Genomic DNA, 23,912 nt, shown 5'->3' on the forward strand with positions numbered 1-23,912 from the left:
CATCAGGAGGCAATAAGAGTGAGGGGATACTTCCTAGGCTAAGGACAGTAGAACCCGTAGGTGGTATTGAAAATGGGGGTGGGCATGGGCGGAGCCACACCCATTGAAGGGTGGTCATATGAACACCCTTCATCGGAAAAAATTATCGGATGCCTATATTAAATATAGAACTTTGTGGATATATACTAGTAATGAACAACCTTGACATGGAAAACAAGGATAGCCCAGCGGCTAAGGGTGTGCAAATTCTTGTTGAGGACGCGAGTTCGAATCCCGACTGTGTGTTTTCTTCATGCGCTATTTTTTTTTCCCTCACACATCCCCTGTCCTAAAATATGAACACCCTTGATGAAATTCCTGGCTCCGCCCCTGGGGGTGGGGATAACTTTCACCCAAAGCTACAATTCCCTACATACAGTGGGTCTAAGCCTAGGACTTGGATAAGAAGGTGTGACAGGTACTTTAATATGTATAGGATCACTGATGCTGTCAAAAAATTGGAAATAGCAACACTACATCTAGAAGGGGATGCAGAGAATTGGTATTTTTCCTACACTCTCACAAGAAGACAAGTGAGATGGGAAGAATTTTGTGAGGAATTGATCAACAAATATGATGATGAAAATGGTGAAAGGGTTGTGAATGACTTTAAAATGTTAGTTCAGACCACTACTGTCAATGCTTATTTGTAGAAGTTTGAAGATCTCAGAGCATTGGTATTGATGAGAAATCCTAGAGTGCCTGAAGATTTTTTACTTGAATGTTTCATTAGTGGGTTGAAGGAGGAGATTGGAGAGACTGTCAAGATGCATGAACCTTACTCTCTTTCCCAAGCAGTGTCATTTGCAAGGAAGCAAGAAAGGATCATCAATGCTAGAGAAAGGAAAGCTAAATGGATGCATAAGGGAGCTATTGTACCCTTTAACAAAGAACCAGTCAAAAACATTATGATGCTAAGGAAAGGGCCTGAGACTAATGCTAGACTAGAGATCAAGCCTGAGTTTAAGAGAATTCCTGGTGCGTGTTTGAGGTGTGGAGAAAGGTATCACCCAGGGCATGTGAGCAAGGACAAACAACTCAATGCTATGTCTGCAGTGGAGGAAGAACAACAAGGAGAAGGAGCATAAGAGGAGGGCCAAATGCCTCTGCCAGTTGAGGAAGGAGTTACACAGGAGATGATGGAAGGAGAAGAAGAAGCAGTGTGCTTAAATTCCATGTCATGTACCCATGAGCCTAACACTTTCAAGCTTAAGGGATTTATAAAGAAGAGAGCAGTCATAATTCTAGTAGATTCTGGCAGTACACACAGTTTCCTTGACAGCCAAACAACTAAGGAACTGGGAGTAGTGACATAGATGGACAGGCTATTGAGGTGACAGTAGCAAATGGGCAGCAAATGTATAGCCATCAAAGTGTGACTGTGAAATGGAAGGCTAGTGGAGTTGAATTCACAAACAAGTTCAGACTACTGAACATAGGCAGTTGTGATATGGTGTTAGGGGTGATTGGATGAGGGCACACGCCCCAGTTACTTTTGACTATGAGCTCTATGTACTGAAGCTTAAGCAAGCTGGGAAAATGGTAACATTAAAGGGTGAATTAGGGCATGGTGAAATGCATCAGATTACAGCCAAAGGTGTGGGAAGGATTTTGAGGAAAGGTCAAGCATTATTGGCACACTTCTTTACTATGGTGAGCCAAGAGATAGTAGAAGAGGAGGAGATACCAACAGAGGTGCAAGAAGTCTTAACAACTTATGCTGATGTGTTCAAGGAACCTAAGGATTTGCTCCTAACTAGGGAGCTTGACCATGCTATACCTATCATACCAGGTGCTAGACCAGTATCCTTAAGGCCCTATAGGTACAACCACTATTAAAAAGCTGAATTGGAGAAGCAAGTAGCAGAAATGCTTAACCAAGGGATCATTCAACCAAGTCACTCACCTTTCTCTTCACCAGTGCTACTAGTGAAGAAGAAGGATGGCAACTGGAGATTCTACATTGACTATAGAGAACTGAATAAAATCACTATTAAAAACAAATTCACAATACCAATTGTTGATGATCTTCTAGATGAGTTAGGAGGATCCAACTATTTCTCTAAGTTGGGCCTGAGGGTAGGTTACCACCAGATTAGGATGAGGCCAGAAGATGTGCATAAGACAGGGTTTTAGAACTCACCATGGGCCTTTTGAGTTCAAGGTCATGCCTTTTGGCCTGACCAATGCACCATCCACTTTTCAAGCACTTATGAACTCCCTATTTGGTCCCTCCTTGAGGAAGTTCATATTGGTGTTCTTTGATGGCATATTAGTGTACAATAAAACACTAGCAGATCATGTGGAACATCTTAAACAAGCTTTTGCTAAGAAGCAGGTGGAGTATCTAGGACATATAATCACTATTCAAGGAGTTGCCACTGATCCTTCTAAGGTGGAAGCAATGCTGAATTGGCCAAAACCAAGGAATATAAAGGGCTTAAGAGGGTTCCTTTGTTACACCTCGGATTTTCGCACGTTAAAGTCGCATCATGAGTTAGTCGACGTAAGTTCAAAAAGAAATTATGTTGAGGATAAAAGGGATTGATTTTATTAATAAAAATGATTACAAGAGTCTATAAATAATATTAGTAGGTGGCGGAAGATTTAGAGGGTGAATGAATCAAAGAAGCATGAGTTTCGTCAAAAGTCGGCAAGTTGGGAATACGATAACTTGTACTTTTGGGTGAGATTAGGAGTGCTCCACATGCTAAGAAAGTAATGATATGAAGTATTTGAATTGTATAATGGTATCTTGTTAAGTTTGGAAGTCAAACGAGTTGTAATACGAAAGTCGACAAAGGGCGTCGCAAGTTAAGTTTGTAAATTTCACTGAAATTTAGGTCAGATGTCTCGGAGCTTTTCTCTCAATATACTTGGATTTACGGGATGATCCACCTATCAAATCGAAGATCTATGAGTCTAGTTTCCAGCGGATTTTACCGTTCATCAATACGACATCGGAGTAGAGAGATATTCACATTTCCGTCCAAGGATGTAAGCTGTCACGGGACAGAAAAGCCCAAGGTCGGTGGCAACATTACTTTACTTATATAAAAACACCCCAAATCAAATTGGAACCTCATTTCTCTTCAAAGAACAAACCCTAAACACTCCCTATACTCTCTCAAACATTTCTCCATCAATCATAAGCAAATCCAAAGGCTAATCAAGTAACTTTAATGTAAGGAATCACGTGGTAATCGTAGAATCGTCGTTTCTTCGTTGTTTCGCTTTTCGAAAGAAATCTTCAACTTGAAGAAATCTCTGTTTTAGATTGATTCTGGGAAACTAAGGTATGTTTTATCCTCTTAATCATCTCCTTATGATTCTCCAAGTATTTAATCTAAGAAATTTGGAGGAAATCCCATGTATATGAACCATATGAACTAGTATGGATGAAATTGATTGGTTGAGCTGATTTATGTGGTTTAAATGTATTTTCTTGGAGCTGTGAAGGTATGGCTGGATTGATAAGGAAGAGTAGGAGTAAAGGAGAAGAAAGATGGTAGTCTTGAATGAAGAAATTGAACTACAAATGACCCTACGGACTTACGCCCGCAAGTTGTTCGACGAAATGTCTCATTGAGTATTTCCATAAGCTATGAACTTGGAATTGATCCCATATTGGTCGTATGATGTAGGAAATCATTCGTAAGACATTGGAGGACTCGGGAAAATATATATAACTCCATCGACGAAGTATGTAGGGCTTTCTATTCTCTTTGTGGCATGACTAGATTTCAAATGACCTTTCATTGAAAAGTTGTTCCGCTAACTTGGATCGATCGCGTTCCATGATAATTGAGCTGACGCATACTCATCTATGACTTATACCAAATTATGGTCCACATCTTCTTTTGGCTATCGATTAAAAGACTTTCCGTTCAACTTGTGTCGATTATGTCCCAAAATGGTTAAGCTTACCCTTTTCTCATGAATAACTTGTATTGAAGTACCTTTCACATTTTGTAGCCCTCTTGTTTATCGAATGAAGAATGATATTACTTATGGTACTCTTCACATCAAAGTTGAGTTGATTGTACTTCCTTTAATTGAGTGAATCCTTATCTTCTTGTCTATTGCTCCAAGGTGACGAACCTCTCGTTAGCACACTCTTTCCGATAAAAGTTGTGTCGATCATATTTCATAAGAGTTTGGCTAACTTTGGCTTCGTGAATAATTCATAACAAGATGTTTCCTTGTACTTTTACTTCTTTGGCCTAATGATCAAATAATGATAAACGTAGCGATAATAATGATAGTCGTAGGATAACGACGATAGGTCACCCCGACTCTTTCCATGATATTTCTTATGAGGTCAGTCTTTCATTGCACTTATATATATGTATTTATTTTCATTACCGAGCCGCGCTATAGTCGGTCGGGTAGGCACTTATATGTGCACCTAGACATGTTTCTTTCTTTACCGAGCCATGTTGTAGGCGGCCGGGTAGGCACGTAGCTGTGCACCTAGATGTATTTCTTTCTTTATCGAGCGGTATTGTAGGCGGCCGGGTAGGCACGTAGCTGTGCATTGCCACTGATCAGTTGGGCAAAGATGATGCTATGATGATGAGCTCACCCCACAGAGGGATTTATTATTGTTAATGATATGATATATGCCTCCACAGTGAGGAATGATTTTACGGGCATGCATTTACATTTATGTCATGATTATGGTCGCCCTCAGTGGCCTCGTTCAGAGTTTCAGGTTGTCTTTACATCTTTTCCCAAGTTGTCTGTATCTCTTATGTTTATGCTTACTGCCTTACATACTCGGTACATCTTTCGTACTGACGTATTTTGTGCGCTGTGATCATGCCCACAGGTACGGTAGACGGATTGTTGTACCTTTCTCAGTAGGATACCAAAGTTCAGCAGGGATATTTGCACTCCATTCTCCGGAGTTGCTGGTCAGAGTCATCAAATAGGATGCATGCATGTGTATATATATATATATATATTATGAGTATGGTTATGGGTATGTCGGGGCCACTGTCCCGACCAGTTGATGCATATTAGTGCTCTTAGAGGCTTATAGACTATCAGTCAGTGTACATGTATTGTGTTTGGCCTTGCCGGCCTTCTGACTAGTTGTCTTTCTTGGTTGTGGCCTTGTCGGCCCTAGTTACGCATATATGTGTTGTTAGGCCTTTTCTGCTTGTAGGTTGTTATGATATACTTCTTACTATTGTTATTTAGCGGCCTCGTCGGCCTATGATTCACGTTATAGAGTTTAGATATCACAGTTGGTTCGCTCGGCCCCTTCGGGTGCCGGGTGTCGGCCATACCCCCAAGGTTGGGGTGTGACATCCTTGGGCTTACAGGATATTATAGGAGTTTTTTTAGAGATTATGGCAACTTGAGCAAACCACTAACAACACTACTCAAGAAAAATGCCTTTCAATGGAGTCCAGAAGCAGAAGTTGCTTTTCAACAACTTAAGCAAGCTATGAGCTGAACACCAGTGCTTGCCATACCTGATTATAACAAAAAGTTCATTATTGAGACTGATGCTAGTCACTATGGACTAGGGGCTGTACTGACTTAAGAAAACAAACCAATAGCATTCTATAGTGAGCACCAAGACATTTGGGCAAGTCTGTATATAAGAAGGAGTACATGACAGTTATTGCAGCCATAGATAGGTGGAGGCGCTATGTACAAAAGGGGGCATTTCATTATCAAGATAGATCATTTTAGTATGAAGTACTTAATGGAGCAAAAAGTGACTACAACCATTCAATAGAAGGGTCTAACCAAGTTACTAGGCCTAGACTATGAAATACAATACAAGAAGGGGGCAGAGAATAGAGTAGCAGATGCATTATAAAGGGTGAAAAAAAATCAAGGTGAAAATTTTGCTATGTCTGGTGTACAACCTTCATGGATGATGGAAGTAGAAAAGAGTTATGAAGGAGATGATTCAGTGCAAGACCTGATTATTGCATTAACTGTGGACTTAAGCATTCACCCTGATTATAGCTTTACAGCTGGGGTGATGAGATTTAAGGGGAAGTTATACATAGGCAAGACTACAACATTAAGACAACAAATTTTACAACGGGTTCACTCCTCAGCTGTAGGAGGGCACTCAGGACAACAAGGGACATTGAAGAGGTTACAGCTATACTTCTTTTGGCCAGGAATGAAAAAGGATGTGCATGACTTTGTATCCATCTGTGACATCTGTCAGAGGATCAAGGATGAAAATGTGGCCCATCCTGGGTTATTGCAACCACTGGAGATACCAACTCAAGCTTGGAAGGACATCAGCCTTCAATCAAGGGCTACCAAAATCACAAGGGAAAGATGTGATTCTTGTGGTAGTGGACAGATTCACAAAGTATGCCCATTTCATTCCCTTACAACACCCTTACACTGCTGTAACTGTTGCTGATATTTTCATTAAGGAAATCTACAAGTTTCATGGATTTCCCAGCACAATGGTCTCAGACAGAGATAAGGTTTTTACTAGTAATTTCTGGCAACAACTTTTCAAAGTAGCTGGCACTACTCTTTGCATGAGCACAACCTACCATCCTGAGATTGAAAGATTGAACAGATGTCTAGAAGGTTACCTCAGGGCTATGACAATGAGCATGCCTAAGCAATGGGCAAAATAGTTGCACCTAGCTGAGTGGTGGTACAATACTAACTATCACTCCTCCTTGAAGTGCACACCATTTCATGCTCTCTATGGGTATGAGCCCCTCAACTTCCTATAGGTACCTATTTACAAAATCCAGTAGCAAATGTTCAAGAATTGATCCAACATAGAGCTCAGTTTCAACAGGTCCTTAAGGATCACTTGGTACAAGCTCAGGCCAAGATGAAGTTTTATGCAGACCAGCACAGAACTGAGAGACAGTTGAATGTAGGGGATTCAGTTTATTTAAAGTTACAACCCTATAAACAGACCTCTATGGCACTCAGAAGGAACCTCAAGCTTTGTCCAAAATACTATGGTCCTTATTTGATAGAACAAAGGATTGGCACTGTTGCATACAAGCTCAAGCTCCTGATAATGCTTTAAGACATCCTGTATTTCATGTATCCCTAATCAAGAGATGGATTGTCCCAACTGTTATTCCCTAACAACAACTGCCTATGGTGGGAGGGGATGGTCAACTGCTGGTCAGGCCCTTGGCTATACTTCAGAGGCGTATGGTTAACGTAGACAATGCAGTTGCTGTTAAGGTCCTAGTACAATGGGAGAAACTTGCTCCTGAAGAAGCCACATAGGAGGACTGGTCTTTTATCAAGGCTCAACTCCTAGATTTTGTTGCTCAACTTGATCCCCATCCTTGAGGTCAAGGATGTTTTGAAGAAGGGTGGAATGTAATGAACCATGTCATTACTAGTAGCTAAACGACAACGTATGGCTATTAATTAAATAAGGATTAATGGATAGTTTAAAAGTTAGTTAGTTGAGAAATGAAGGGCTGATATTAAAAGGAAAGGGACGACTAGGATCAACTGTGGAAGGAATATAAATACAAAGTTGTTGGAAGAGAGAGGCAACGAAATTGGTATGATCACCTCATCTCTTTCACCTGCTCTTCCTTCTATCTTCTTTCTCTCTTCCTAAATTCTTCATCTACAAACCCTTCCTAAATTCTTCTTCTTCTTCTTCTTCTGACAAATTGTTTCGAATAGAAAATGTTCATGAAGAACTGAATTTATCCTCTAAGACTGTTTTAATGAATTTATGTTTTTCTTGAATTTAGGCTTAAATCACCTTATTTGAGTTGGAAAATTAAATCATAGCTACATTATAACTATATGGGGTAATCAATAAATACAAGAGATTTGTTTTGACATGAATAGCATGGGCACGTGGAATCTTGTGTGAGTCAACAAGAATCATCTTACAAGACTACATACTTTTGAGTGATGATATCGAAGTAGTACTGCGGGGATGAATTGAGAGAAATTTATATTAGAGCTCTAAAATTTTATTAAGAACTCTAAGGACTTTTCTCATGACACTAAAAGTGTTGATGTCATAGAAAAGGTGATAGTGGCCCCACAAAACACACTCATACATGTTTGAGGAGTTCAATTCAGAGAAATGAATAAAATTAATTTAACATATGAAAAGCAAAATTTGAATCATTGGAGAATATAATCTCAAAAAATTTCAGCAAAACAAAAATTAGAAAAGTTTTCATTCGTTTGATTATCTTTTTAAAAGGCTAATATATAAACTATGAAAAATATTTTCCTTTAACTTTTACATACGTTTTGTACTTTAATATTTTAGAATTTCTTAGAAAGTGTCAAACTGATATTACAGAGAAACAAAAGAGCAGAAAAAAATTTAAAAGTTATCTGCAAATTAACCTAATAATACTACTTAAAATTATATATTACAAAACATAAGGATACTTTTCCTTATTTACAAAACATACCAACTTATTTACAAAACATAACGGATCTGAAAAAATAAAAGCTCACCCTTCCATTCCCTTTTCTCAGCCACCCACCTTTCCTTTCCCCTTTCCTTCCCCTTAGATGCAGCCCCTACCCTTCCCTTAGGGTTTTCTCCCTAGTAATATCCTATATTGTCTTGTAATCTCGTTCGAATATCCACACCACATACAGACCCATCATAGCCGATCCCCAGAGAAGAAGAGACACACCACAAGCGTTTCAATGGGTGAACTTCTCACCAGGTCAAAAATCTCTTACTTCCCTTTGCGGGTCTTTGTATTTCAATGAGTGAGTTTCTAATTGTTGGATTTGCGTCGTTCTTTAATAGTTATGTAATATATCTGGTGGTTTTCCTTAAAGAAATGATTTTTTCGTTTAGAACTTGTTTAATCGTGTATGTTTCATGTGGGTTTCTGCTTTATTTACATAAATGTTTATCTTTATGAATGAATGAGGCATTTTATGGGTATATGATTATTTGTTTTGTGTTTGAGGAGACTGCAAGTTGTCAATTAATGGGTATTGGTACTATTGTGAAAATGCTTATTTTTTAGTGTATGCTTATTTGTTTTGTGTGTTGTGGAGAGTGAAGTGTTTGATTAATAGGTATGTATTGTTTTCAATGGTGCAGGTGCTTACACTTAATTATGTGTAATCTCGTTCGAATATAACTTCAAATGAAAATGATTGCTAGAGAAGATGAATGGAAAATATATATTTCGTGCGAAAATGTGCCATCTCAAACTTCTAACTTCAGCTGATTTGCACAAATAACCACTTTTGCGACGATGATGATGACTGAAACGATGACGACGACCACAAATTCTTTTCCTTTTGCCCTTATTGTAATTTCCTGTTTTACCTCATGTATAACAAATAAAATCTATATTTTCTGATTTGGTTAGAAAATGAAGAGATTTTTTCTACTATATTAGAAGCACCGGATGGTGCACTTTTTCGTCATCCGTTTGTGGGCCCAAAAAAATTGTGGGCCCACATATTAAACACAAACCAACTAATATTAAAAAAAAAGTGTGGTCCCCATATTAAATACAAACCAACCAATATTAAAAAAAAAAGTAAAAAAAATGGAACCCATCATCTCCAAATTCACGGAAAAAAAAGTGGACCCCATATTAACAAAATCAAGCAATATAAAAAAAAGTGAATCCCATATTAAAAAAACAAACAATGTCAATAAAAAAAACGTGCAGACTTTGTATTCGTAGCAAACACTAATATAATAAAGTTTTAGATACGGAGCACAAACTATAATGTTATATTAATCGTGTTTTGAACATTAAAAAAAAAAGTAAAAAAAGTGGAACCCACCATCTCCAAACTCACGGGGAAAAAAAAGTGGGCCCCATATTAACAAAATCAAGCAATATAAAAAAAGTGAATCCCATATTAAAAAAAAAAAAACAATGTCAAAAAAAAAAATCGTGCAGACTTTGCATTCGTAGCAAACACTAATATAATAAAGTTTTATATACGGAGCACAAACTACAATGTTATATTAATCGTGTTTTGAACTTTAAAAAAAATTAAAAAAAGTGGAACCCACTATCTCCAAACTCACGGGGAAAAAAAAAGTGGACCTCATATTAACAAAATCAGGCAATATAAAAAAAAAGTGAATCCCATATTAAAAAAAAACAAACAATGTCAAAAAAAAACTTGCAGATTTTGTATTCGTAGCAAACACTAATATAATAAAGTTTTAGATACAGAGCACAAACTACAATGTTATATTAATCGTGTTTTGAACATAGTAGGGCACTTTTTCGTCGTCCGTTTGTGCCCCCCAAAAAATATTATGGGCCCACATATTAAACATAAACCAACCAATATTAAAAAAAGAAAAGAAAAAAAAAGGTAAAAAAAGTAGAACCCACCATCTCCAAACTCACGGAGAAAAAAAAAGTGGATCTCATATTAACAAAATCAAGCAATATAAAAAAAAAAAGTAAATCCCATATTAAAAAAAAATAATGTAAAAAAAAAACGTGTAGACTTTGTATTCGTAGCAAACACTAATATAATAAAGTTTTAGATACGGAGCACAAACTACAGTGTTATATTAATCGTGTTTTGAATATTAAAAAAAAAGTAAAAAAAGTGGAACCCGCCATCTCCAAACTCACGGGAAAAAAAACTGGACCCCATATTAACAAAATCAAGCAATATAAAAAAAAGTGAATCCCATATTAAAAAAACAAACAATGTCAAAAAAAAAAAAAAAAAACGTGCAGACTTTGTATTCGTAGCAAACACTAATAATAAAGTTTTAGATACGGAGCACAAACTATAATGTTAATTGTGGGCCCACATATTAAACACAAACCAACCAATATTTAAAAAAAAAAAAGTAAAAAAAGTGGAACTCACCATCTCCAAACTCACAGGGAAAAAAAAGTAGACACCATATTAACAAAATCAAGCAATATAAAAAAAAGTGAATCCCATATTAAAAAAATAAACAATGTAAAAAAAAAAACGTGCAGACTTTGTATTCGTAGCAAACACTAATATAATAAAGTTTTAGATACGGAGCACAAACTACAATGTTATATTAATTGTGTTTTGAACATTAAAAAAAAAGTAAAAAAAGCAGAACCCACTATCTCCAAACTCACGGGGAAAAACAAAGTGGACCCCATATTAACAAAATCAATCAATATAAAAAAAAAGTGAATCCCATATTAAAAAAAAAATATACAGACTTTGTATTCGTAGCAAACACTAATATAATAAAATTTTAGATACGGAACACAAACTACAATGTTATATTAATCGTGTTTTGAACATAGTATGTATATATATATATATATGCATAAAAATAGTGCAAACTAATAATGTCCAAAAGGATGGACCCCATACTAAACAACACCAAGCAATATAAAAAATGGACCCCATATTAACAAATCAAGCAATATCAAAAAAAAAAAAAGTGAACCCCATATTAAAAAAAAATGTAAAAAAAAAAGAGCAGATTTTGTATTCGTAGTAAACACTAATTTCCAAAGTATCTCATTAAGTCAATAATGATGGATTTATTGCCACGTGCGTATCAATCCATTAGTGGGAGCAAATGAAACTGTTTTTCTTCAAAAAGTTAAGTAGTCAAACCATACAGTTTTCTTTCTTTTTTTATATTAGCCTGAGATCTAATCTAAATATTAAACTGTTGTATTTGCTATTCCGCCATGTCATTTATTTGTTATGTTCACTAAAATTAATATATTTAAAATATTTATATTTTAAAATAAGATAGAATAATGTGAAAAGAGATTAATGTCGTAAAAAAAAATATATATCAAATAGAGATCAACTAATGAATAAGGTAAATTAGTCAAATTATAATTCTAATCGACGTTTTCTTAAAAAAACATGCAAAAGACAACATGACAGGTAAAATGAGCTAAACCGAGAATATTTACCAAAAATTAAAAAAATAGTATTTCGTCGTTTAAATAGAAAATCAATTTCTACTTTGTTTCGTTTTAAACATGTAAAATTAATTTAATAATTTGAATTAGAATTATCCAAATCAAAATTTGATAAAAAATAACAAGTATTTTACACCTTTAAATTAATCGAATTAAAATTGAAAATATCAACTGATGCTTAAATATTGCTATTGTTTTATCTCAAAGAGAGGAAAATAGTTTCCTTTTAATTAAGTTTTCTCTTTTAAAAAATATTAATAAATTTGCCGATTTTGTATTCGTAGCAAACATTAATATAATAAAATTTTAGATACGAAGCACAAACTATAACCTTATATTAATCGTGTTTTGAAGATAATATATAGTGTATATATATATATATATATATATATATATATATATATATATATAATCACTATTCAAAGACAACTACATACACATAGATGCACTATAATCTAAAGTGTTGAGCCCGTGCGCAGCACGGGCCTAGGCCATCTAGTTGTATTAGTATTGTATGAAAGTCGTATACAATGTTATTGTAGTTGTATTAAATTTCAGTTGATTTTCGAAGCAAGATTAGAAATTGCATTAAATTTGTATGAAAGTTGCACACAATGTTGTTGTAGTTGTATTAAATTTCCAAAAACCTAACATGAACTTTTTTTTTTTCAAATTTTATACAGTTATATACATATTTCATACCGTTTCTATACAGTTTTCATCGCAAAAAAATATGAGAATTCTAAGCCTTGCTCGAGATATACATATTTCATACACAAAAAATTGAGTGAAATTTACAGTTTTCATACACAAAATTTTGAGCGAAAATTTTAAGCTTTGAGCGAGATATACACATTTCATACACAAATTTTCGTACATATTTTGTAAGAAATCTATTAGTATGTTTTGTAAACTGAAAAGTATCATTATATTTTGTAAATATACTATATTCTTATAGGTTATTCTTCCCTTTAATTTGTAACAATAGTAAGCTCGGGCCAAATGATACTAGTATAGATATAATAGTGTACCCTTTTAAGAGGGGAGGGTGTGGAATAGAAAAAAGTCCTTTTTGGCAACATACGCGGGTGAAAATCCTATCTCTTTCCTGCAATCTTGCAGGAAGCTTCGAATGTGTAAAGCAGAATCATTTGTAGGCCAACAACCAGATGTTTGATATATCTCCTCAATGAAGTAACCCATAATAATATTAGTAGATTCAATGCACGCCATATCACTGATGAATTTCCATTCTTCTGCAAAAAATGGGATTTTTGAAGCTAATTTTTACTGCCCAGTGTTGCAGTGCCAGTTGCCCACCACTTCTTCAAGTAACAGAGTAAGAAGATAAACTTCTGTATATCTATATATACTTATAAAATTACTCTCTCTCTCTCTCTCAAGATTTATGTCATACTCTCTTCATTTTGGAACTTTAGCACCATGTATTTCACATTTCCAAGAATTCAAATTCATTGAACTGTTCAAATTTTGACATCAAACTGAATGTTCATCCGTTACTTTACTAATTTGATGTATAGGGCTCCATCTGTTTTTTTTTTTTTTTTAAAGATTAAGATGTCTAAAGCTCTGATTATAATTAAGACTCTTTGTTTTCTTAACATTTGAATACATAAAATTTTACTTTACTTTTTGTTGCAAAAATTGCTCTCTAATTAAGACTCATTTTTTTCTTAACATTTGAATACATAAAATTTTACTTTATTTGAAACCCTCAGGGGTTGGCCTGGTGGTAATTGGCTTGAGCCTTGGGGTTTGCTCCCTTTCAAGGTCTCAAGTTCGAAACCCACTGGGTGCATACAATTTCTGAGGGCCATCGGACTGGGGTAAAACCCTGAATTACCCGTGGTGCACTTGCGGGAAACTCCTTGCCGAGGGCCTGTGCACTCCCGGGATTAGTCGGGGCTCAAAGAGACCCGGACACCCGGACACCCGGTGCTTAATCAAAAAAAAAAAAAAAAATTTACTTTATTTGAAGCTAGTATCTGTTAAATTCACATAAAATAATAAATAGGCATTAAATTCACAAAATGCTAGAGCAAATTTTAATGCAAAAGTTGTTTTGTTTGATGAAACACATTGTAAAAGCTAATGGTGGTTGTAGTTACTAGCTAGCAGTGGTGATTGTTGACAATGATGGTTATGAGGTGTTTGCTGGTGGTTGGTGGAGGTGGCTGGCAGGGGTGATTGTGCAGTGGTAGCTAGAAGTGATGACTATGCAATGGTGGCTGCTGATAAAGGTGGTTGGTGGTTGTAGTTGAGCGCAGGGGCGGAGCCAAGTGGTAGCCAGGGCGTTCACCTGAACCCCCTTCGTCAAAAAATTACCATGTATACACAAGGTTAAAATTATTTTTTATGTATAAATAGTAGATGTTGAACCCCCTTGGCTTCCTCGTTTCTTACTCTTTTATATTTTTGAACCCCCTTAGTGAAAATCCTAGCTCCGCCACTGGACTTGAGCGGTAGAGGTTAGTGGTGGTTGGTGGGAGGTGGTTGGTATTTGTGGTTGTGTAGTGAATGGTCACCATGGCTGTTCAATGATGCTGGTGGTGGTGGTTGTGCTGTGGCAGTCGGTAGAGTAGTGGTGAAGCTTTACCTTCACAAGAACCTAATGATTTTAAGAATGTAAAAGATCTCACGGAATCAGGCTTGTTCGCGCAATAAGTGGTTGGAAAAGGAAAAAAAGTTGGAAACAAGTGCACTTAAAGAGCTCAGATAAATAATTCAGATTCAAACCTCCATTAAGTGGAACAAACGGAGCCTAAGTCAACTTGATGTTTTAAATTTGTATCCAGTCAAATTTTGTTTATACAAAATGAGACAGAGTACATAGTTAGTCTAGTTGGTTTTCTGATAGTTGTCATTTTCTGTTAACTGCTTTGTACGTTACAGTCGTTAAAGTTATTCGGGGCTTAGTTGAGTTGACAATGCAGTTTAGTGACACGTGTGTTAATTTCTTCAGGTAGTCGTATTGAGATCAGAATTGTCATTGCCAAATACCAAGAGAAATAATGGGGTTATTCGCAGCAAGATGCTTGAAACTAGTGTTAGTTCTGAAGCGACCCCCAAAACTCAAGTCCAAAAACTGGTCGATCTACTCCATGTATGTGCTAAAGAAGATTTATTAAATGAAACCAAAGCTATTCATGGTTATATTCTGAAGTCTAATATTTCAGATAATAACTTGTTGCTGTTGCTTAATCATGTATCACACGCATATTCAAAATGCTCAGATTTTAGCTCTTGTCAGGTATTGTTCGATAAAATGTCACAGAAGAATGTCTTTTCTTGGACTGTCATGATTGTGGGGTCAATAGAAAATGGATTTTTCTATGATGGGTTTAAATACTTCCATGAGATGCTAAATTATGGAGTGCTGCCAGATGGATTTGCTTACTCAGCTGCACTTCGGTTGTGTATTGCTTTGGGAAGCCTTGAATTGGGTAAAATGGTACATGCTCAGATTGTTATAAGAGGCTTTACTTCTAATGTTGTTATTAATACATCACTACTTAACATGTATGCGAAGTTGGGGAATGTTAAAGATTCATCTCTGGTTTTCAACAGTATGAGTGAAAGGAACGCGGTTTCTTGGAATGCAATAATATCAGGACTTACTGCTAATGGTCTTCATTTGGAAGCGTTCAATCATTTTCTTGAAATGAAAAATAAAGGACTTTCCCCAGATGTATACACTTTAGTTGGTGTGATGAAGGCAGTTGGGAGATTAGGTGATATTGGGAAGGGTAAGGTAGTCCATAGTTGTGTCTGTGAGTTGGGTTTGGAGTCTAATGTTGTTGTAGGAACTGCACTGATTGATATGTATGCTGAATGTGGAGCTTTATGTGAGGCAAGGGCTGTTTTTAATTCTAATTTCACCAATTGTGGAGCAAATATGCCATGGAATTCAATGATTTCTGGTTGTGTACAGTGTAAATGTAGCCAAGAAGCTCTGGAGCTGCATGTTAATATGTGTAAAAAGAATGTTACGTCTGATATATACACTTACTGTAGTCTGTTCGATGCAATTGCTGAATTGAAGTGTTCCAAGTTTTTAAGGGAGGTTCATGCAGCAGTTCTTAAATCTGAATATGATTGTATAGCCCTAAGCGTGCAAAATGCAGTTGCAGATGCTTATGCTAAATGTGGGTCTATTGAGGATGTAAGGAAGATCCTTGATAGAATGGAACATAGAGATGTAGTGTCATGGACCACCCTTGTAACTGCATATTCTCAAGATTCCCAATGGCAGGCAGCTATAGCCGTCTTTTCTCAGATGAGGGAAGAAGGCTTTGTAGTCAATCAGTATACTTTGGCTAGCATCCTTGCTGCATGCGCTAGTCTATGCTATCTTGAGTATGGTCGACAACTTCACGGGCTCCTGTACAAAACTGGCTTACAGAATGAGAGTTGCACAGAAAGTGCACTGGTGGATATGTATGCCAAATGCGGGAGCATAATTGAGGCCGAAAAGGTATTTGGTTGTATTTCCAATGCTGATGCCGTTTCGTGGACGGCCATGATATCCGGGTATGCCCAACATGGTTCTGTATTTTGTGCACTTGAACTATTCAAGAAGATGGAGGAGTTGGGAATTAAACCTACTGCAGTTACATTATTGTGCATTTTGTTTGCTTGTAGTCATGGTGGATTGGTTAAAGAAGGTCTTCGCTTTTTTTGGTCAATGGGTAAAAGGTATAATTTGGTACCAGAGATGCAACACTATGCTTGTGTGGTTGATCTCCTTGGCCGCGTGGGCCTTCTAAGTGAAGCATTTGAATTTATCAGGAAAATGCCTGTTGAACCGGGTGAAATGGTTTGGCAATCACTGTTAAGTGCATGTAGGCTTCATGGTGATTCTGAGCTAGGAGAAATAGCTGCCAAGAAGATCCTTTCTGTTCACCCTCAATATTCAGCTACATATGTTCTTTTATCCAATACATATATGGAAACTGGGAAATTTAGAGAGGGAATTGACTTGAGAAATGTGATGAAAAAGCAAGGGGTTAGAAAGGAGCCAGGCTATAGTTGGATTACGATTAATGGTAAGGCCCATAAATTTTATTCGGGAGATCAGGAACACCAACAGAGAGATGACATTTATCTTACGCTGGAAGAACTAAGGGTGAAAATGAAGGCTCTAGGTTATACACCAGATTTTAGATATGTTTTGACAAGTGGAGATTGAAATAGAACCTTTTAGCAGCTACTTAATCAAGTCAACATATGGAAGTACAATGTTACATAATTTTGGGGAATGACTTATAGGAGAAAGTCTCTTTATGATGAGAGTTTTGAACTCGCGGAACATATCATTAGAAAGCAAACTTTGGTGCTACTACTACTTGAAATCCTAAATTCTAAAAACTAATATTTTATTGGCGACTTGTCTTTAGGTTTAATCATAGCACAGAGGTTAGATATTCTGTGCAAAATGAACTATTTACCACCTCCGCTACTACAAGACGGAGTAAATGCAGAAACGTGGTAGACAAATGAACTTTTCTTTATGTTTTTCTCATAGCACAGTTGTGGGCCTTCCTTTTTCTTTCTGTCTTGTTAGAAGTGTGCTCTCTCCAACAGCTTAAGCTTTTAGATGAGATGGTCACACACTTCGACATGTCTGTTGTATCCTAAACACTCGTTGCAAATTCTGTCTCACATCTTGAAATTTTAAGCTGCATGGCATTATGAAAGATGCAACTTCAAGAGTCTCCCCAAAGGAAAAAGTGCCAAAAGCAGGGAATCAGGGACCTTGTATTCTTTTTGTCCCTTCTAAATATTGACTTCACTGGGACATGCCCAGTGAGAAAAGGGTTCCTTTGGGATGAAATGGACTTGAACTGAGATGAACAGAATGGATAAAGAGAACTCATACAGCTCATACAGCTGACACCTGAATTATTTGTTATTAAGGCACAATTGGTTGACTGATTGATGGCAGGACGTCTTATATTCAAATCCAAATTACCTGCATTCTTTTATAGACTGAAGTTCCAAGCTTGTGGTGGGTGAATTTTGTATCCTAGACTATAATCATTATCTTTGTCGTTGCTACTTTCTAACTCAGAACTATGTCTATTATTTCTTCTTTTTGTCTGAATGCAGAATTTTCGCTGAGTAGGAGTATTTTCATGGATCATAAACATGCCATTTCTTGCTACTAATTGCTTAGACCAAGCCAGAAGTAGGAGGCTCTTCTCTATGGTGAGATTTTTCTGCCAGTCTTTGATATCTGAAGTACAATTCTATTTTTTTTCTTACAAGGATGCACTATATGATCTTCCTTAATTTAACCTAAGTTCCTTATTAAGCTATATAGTAACAAAATTTTAGGCTTCTCTTTCACTCCTTCACGGCATTATTGCTGCCTCTGTTGCAATTAGGAGGTTTATGGTTTTATTCTCTAGTAACCTTTGATACCATTCTCATCCTTTTGGCTAAGATGAAGTGTGTTCTCTAGTAAGCTTTGTAGGCACTATAGCACTATGTAATACTAGTAATCTACTTACCTTATAGAAAAACTATGTAATACTAGTAAAATTGTTGTAGAGATCAATTTCTAAAGACTGAAATTTTGGTTAGGTAACTCTTTTAGGAAACAAGCATAGGCCATTCTCATGTTAGAGTTGTTCTTTCCATTGGAGATTTTGGGCGTGGGAAGGGGCTTACATGGCTTTCTTCTTTACATATTCTACTGAGAGAAGTTAATCAATTCTGGTGAACATGCAAAATACTTGTCTGCATATGTCAATCTGTGAATTATACTAGAATTAGAGACTGATCTGAATCTAGAGTGATCCAAGGTTTCTCGGATAATGAGAATGGAGATATGAATGAAGGGTATGGAAGGAGGTCAAAAGAAAAAAGAAAAGATGGTTGAGAGGACTGGTGGTAATCGGATATACTGGTTTGATCGGACTCTAGAGAGAAGTTAGTTCCAAGTCTTATTTCCAAAAGCATCTTTTTAGCCTAAATGAATTTTTTTGAAGTACGTTAGGCTATGATCGCTCTAGATTCAGTTACCTTCTAATTCATCAGTGACTCTAGTTAAAGTGGCTGATGTCTGGTAATGCATATGCAAGCAAGTAGTTTGCATGTTCTGAATGAAATCCTAAACTTGAATGGCATTCAAATGTTCAGAGGAATTCAAATTACCCCAGGGGTATATTTCGAAATAATATGTTACTCGGCTACCCTGATTAAACCCTCCTATATCATATCACTAAATATGTCTAATTTGTATTGGCAGTTTCAGCAAGGAAGAATTTATCTTAAGAAGAGCTGGAGACATTTATAAATTAAAGGGATAGAAAGAGAGCCAGGTGATGTTGCAAGAGGTAGTTTGGAGTATCATGGGAAAGATTGGCATTTTAAGATAATCCAAACCAGATCACAACTTGACTGTTAAGTATTCCAATGTCACCTGATAAAACCCCACAAGTCTAAGATCAACGCCCACCAAGTTTTTAATGAGATGCATGGACAGGTTGCAACAAGAGCTATGTTTATAGTAGTTGCATTGGTTGTTCATCCATGCAAACTCAATATTTGTCTTAACGATATTTTGTTGTCCCATATGGCATGATATTATCTTATGAACTGATTCTTAGAGAAAGTAGGAAGCATACAAATTCTTATTTGCTGCGAGAAATGGACTAATTCTCTTCAGGATTAAGGTCTCTTAATCCACGGAGGAAGATATCTTATATGAGAATTCAGTTAAACATTAATTTTTTTTTCCCCTTCATTTTGCATATTTCCCACGATTGTAAGCATGTTTCATGGTTTAACACAACTTCCAGGGGTATTGACACATCAGCAGAACAACAGTGCTCAATTCCATGACAATGTGCTAGTACTCTTCTTGCCAAAATGATCACCTAAATGCCACATTTTATTCCTCATGTATCCCAATCATTAATATGCTTTTCCTTAGATGGTCTCAATTTCGTAGCAATTTTCTTAGAGTCCGGAGATAAAATGGCATGTTTTTGGAGCTAATACCCCAAAATAGGATGCCTTTTTTTTTTTATACCAAATGGGTATTTCGTTGGATAACCAACGAAATACCTGCAAGTAGCACTGTTCCGGTCCGGTATTTGTTGCATTTCGCTACACTTGTAGCGAAATGTAACAATTTTTTTTTTTTTTTTTTTTGCATTTCGTTGGTTTTTGAACGAAATATGAATATTTTTTTTTTGTATCTCGTTTATTAAAAAACGAAATATGATTTTTTTTTTTGTATTTCGTTTATTAAAAAACGAAATATGATTTTTTTTTTTGTATTTCGTTTATTAAAAAACGAAATATGATTTTTTTTTTATTTCGTTTATATAAAAACGAAATAGGATAATTTTTTTTTTTTTGTTTTTGCATTTCGTTTATATTCCAACGAAATAGGAAATAATAATTTTGTATTTCATTTATATACCAATGAAATAGGATAATTTTTTTTTTGTATTTCATTTATATAAAAACGAAATAGGAGAATAATTTTTTTTTTCGTTTATATACCAACAAAATGTTTTGTTACTTCGCAGGTATATAACGAAAAACCCTTTTTTTTTTTACCGTTTTTCTGCTCTCCATATCGCTATGGTTTTAATTTTATTTTTTTGTTCATTTCTGTTAGTTCAATCAGTTTCAGACGAGCATTGAATAGTTGTCAAAATAATATCTTTTACATTTCGTGACTTAATTTGCGAATTTTTTTACTTTTCTTCGTTTAAAGACGAAGGATATACCATAGGTAAAGATAGGACAATATTTATAAACGGAGAAAAGTAAAAAATTTCGCAAACTAAGTCACGAAATGTAAAAGATATTATTTTGACAACTATTCAATGCTCGTCTGAAACTGATTGAACCAACAGAAATGAACAAAAAAATAAAATTAAAACCATAGCGATATGGAGAGCAGAAAAACGGCAAAAAAAAAGGGGTTTTCGTTATATACCTGTGAAATGGAACAAAACATTTTGTTGGTATATAAATGAAAAAAAATAAATTATTCTCCTATTTCGTTTTTATATAAATGAAATACAAAAAAAAAAAATTATCCTATTTCATTGGTATATAAATGAAATACAAAATTATGATTTCCTATTTCGTTGGAATATAAACGAAATGCAAAAACAAAAAAAAAATATTATCCTATTTCGTTCATATACCAACGAAATGCAAAAAAAAATAATATATATATATATATATATATATATTTTCCTATTTCGTTTTTATATAAACGAAATAAAAAAAATTCATATTTCGTTTTTGAATAAACGAAATACAAAAAAAAATAAAAAATCATATTTCGTTTTTTTTAAAAAGAAATACAAAAAAATAAATATATATTTCGTTTTTTAATAAACGAAATAAAAAAAATCATATGTCGTTTTTTAATAGACGAAATACCAAAAAAAAATTATATTTCGTTTTTTAATAAACAAAATAAAAATAAAAAATCATATTTCGTTTTTTAAAAAACGAAATACAAAAAAAAAATATATTCATATTTCGTTCAAAAACCAACGAAATGCAAAAAAAAAAAAATTATTTGTTACATTTCGTTACAAGTGTAGCGAAATGCAACAAATACCGGACCGGAACAGTGTTACTTGCGGTATTTCGTTGGTTATCCAACGAAACACCCATTTTGGTATAAAAAAAAACATTTTATTTTGGTATATTAGCTCCAAAAACATACCATTGTGGCTCCGGACTCAATTTTCTTAACCTCAACTGTATATGAAAGGAAGTGTTAAAGTAGGTACAGTGGAAATAGATAGGATATAACATTCTCGTAAAAAGAGAATGGAAACAAATTATTTTTACTAAATTAAGACAGCATGGGGTCGTTTAGTTACGGGGATTAAGAATATAAATCCCAGTATGCAGTTCGGTATTATATTTGTGGTGCATCTGATTAGTAATTTGTCTTCCATATAAGCAATATTTGTATAAATTCTATCGCAATCATGGTATTATTTTATACTGAATTCAACATGGGATAACTTCTACTGGGTTTAGCTTCACGGAGATAAAACACCTAAAAGACTATAGTAACATTAAGTTTATATTTCTATTTTTTGTTTACTTAAAAAATAAGGATAAAGCAGTATATTTAAATGTTATGAATCATATATCTTATTATTAACGTAATGAACTAAATATAGGTAAAAATAAAACATCTGCACCAAATAATTTGGTGATAATTAAATTTTATATTATAATTTATCAGTTATCACATGATAAACTCTGCATAACTTGGTTGACACCTGCATTTAATAACTTTTCTCGTTCAGAATTGCATAGTGGCTATAATCATGCAATGGGCGGCTCAGCTAAATCGAAATCATGATGAAATTTGCACCTGTGACCTACCTTAATACATGTCTAAGATCTTCATATTCATTTAACCAAGCTGGAACCTTATCATACATTCCTTTTTTTTCAAGTGGTCCATGAGTTTGGTACACCACATCATGTCTAATGATTTCTACCATTAATTACTTAACATTATTCCCTCTGTCTCAAATTATTTGTCGCTTTTTTGTTTTACACGCCCCTTAAGATATATTAATTAAGAGGGGCGTTTGACTAACTTTGCCCTTATTTATATCTAGATTATAATCTTTCTCCATTAAATATTTATTATATATTTATGTGTTATCTCTATTAATGACAAAATTCTACTAAGGATAAAATGGAGAAAAATAATTAATTGTGGCTTGAACTCCTAAAACGACAAATAATTTAAGACAACTATTTTTAATAACCACAACAAATAATTTGAGACGGAGGAAGTAATACAATAAGCTAAACAGAAAAGATATAAAAGAATGGGACGTAGAGTAAGCAATGGGGGAGATAACCTTGTCCACTGGGTGTCAATTGAAACCTTTTTGCCGGATAATTACACTGGATAAATCGGTAAAAATAAAATAAAATTATGTATATACATTATACGTACTTTTTTGTGTATTTATTTTTTAACTTTCATTAGTGAAAATTCTAATTCCATAACTACGAATAAACATGATGCTATAAAACCAAAAGTTGCTTAATCCATAGCGGACAAAGAATTGAAGATAGTGGATTTTTTATTTTTATTTTTTGGTTTCTCACCCGATGTCCGGTACCCGCATTGGAGTCCGACTATATCCGGATTCGCACCGCGTAGGGCCCTATTTGGAGGAAAGGGCTTCCTACCAAAAATTTTTCCATACTCAAGGCTCGAACCCAAGATCTTGGTTTACGGAGGAGGAGCCCCATCTGTTCCACCACATCCTTTGGTGGTGAAGATATTGGATTATGTATACACGTGCAATTGTCAATTAATTAATCCACGCTTAGGCTGTCAAATTAGAATCTTTTTCCCTCTTCATAATTCCAACTTAAATTAATTATTTTAATTAATTCAATCTAAGCTTTATAAGTAAGCTAAGAAGAAGTCCTAGCCGACCAAAAAATATTCTGTTTTGTCTTTTTATTAATATTTTAGGGGAAAAGACATTCTCAATTTCTCATAGAGACATTACCTAACAAACCGACCACGTTTGATTTCTCCGATAATACTAATATCTTAGTAATAAAACTAATTGAACATTCTGAGAATTTTAATTATGTGCTTGACTAGACTTCTTTTCCTCTTAATTATCACCACTTTTTCATTACATGCATGTGGTTCTTACATATAAAAGGATTTAATTTCATTTGAATATTCATCTATTCTTTCCTATTTTAATGTTGTGGATGCCTAAACGTGAAAACAAAGACCAAACCTGTAAAATGAAAGGTAAATTTAGCTTTATGGAGGTAAGAAACATGAAAGAATATTAATCATGATGAAGAGATGGGAACTCTGCACACTCGAATGCTTCTTTGAAATTACATAAAGAGTAAATTCAGCAGTAAATGTTGATCGATTTTGAAAGTTAGAAACCATGCATGCATCTTCAC

General features: G+C 34.9%; 1 protein-coding gene and 1 long non-coding RNA gene across 6 annotated transcripts; both read left to right on the forward strand.

Annotated features, from left to right (window-relative positions):
- The first annotated feature begins 1,598 nt into the window (after window positions 1–1,598).
- LOC132623291 (uncharacterized) lies at window positions 1,599–9,407 on the forward strand. 2 transcript variants are annotated; one of them, XR_009576187.1, is made up of 3 exons: window positions 2,333–3,335; window positions 3,499–8,720; window positions 9,110–9,407. It is a non-coding gene; the product is annotated as an uncharacterized LOC132623291 (long non-coding RNA). The 2 variants fall into 2 exon arrangements; XR_009576186.1 differs by having other exon boundaries at window positions 1,599–8,720.
- Window positions 9,408–12,964: 3,557 nt separating this feature from the next.
- On the forward strand, window positions 12,965–19,684 carry LOC132622360 (putative pentatricopeptide repeat-containing protein At1g56570). Of its 4 annotated transcripts, XR_009575869.1 has the most exons (5): window positions 12,965–13,269; window positions 14,914–15,054; window positions 15,202–17,958; window positions 18,060–18,158; window positions 19,204–19,684. XR_009575869.1 is itself a non-coding variant. In XM_060336962.1 (4 exons), exons 1-3 carry the CDS (start codon window positions 13,153–13,155, stop codon window positions 18,116–18,118), a joined length of 2,259 nt encoding a protein of 752 aa, XP_060192945.1. In that variant the 5' UTR covers window positions 12,965–13,152; the 3' UTR covers window positions 18,119–18,158; window positions 19,204–19,684. The 4 variants fall into 4 exon arrangements, 1 of the variants encoding a protein (XP_060192945.1); XR_009575868.1 differs by having other exon boundaries at window positions 14,914–17,958; XM_060336962.1 differs by having other exon boundaries at window positions 14,914–16,996.
- The last annotated feature ends 4,228 nt before the right edge of the window (window positions 19,685–23,912 follow it).

The sequence above is a fragment of the Lycium barbarum genome, chromosome 12, assembly GCF_019175385.1.
Source record: "Lycium barbarum isolate Lr01 chromosome 12, ASM1917538v2, whole genome shotgun sequence".
NCBI classification, from domain to species: domain Eukaryota; kingdom Viridiplantae; phylum Streptophyta; class Magnoliopsida; order Solanales; family Solanaceae; genus Lycium; species Lycium barbarum.

What these genes read in the sequence shown, in the direction of transcription:
- LOC132622360 (XM_060336962.1), top strand. Translation starts at nt 13,153, where the DNA reads ATGCACGCCATATCACTGATGAATTTCCATTCTTCTGCAAAAAATGGG. An exon ending in CCACTTCTTCAAGTAACAGA is followed by an intron (nt 13,270 to 14,913) that starts GTAAGAAGATAA and finishes TAATTTCTTCAG; the next exon opens with GTAGTCGTATTGAGATCAGA. An exon ending in TAGTTGGATTACGATTAATG is followed by an intron (nt 16,997 to 18,059) that starts GTAAGGCCCATA and finishes GTCTGAATGCAG; the next exon opens with AATTTTCGCTGAGTAGGAGT.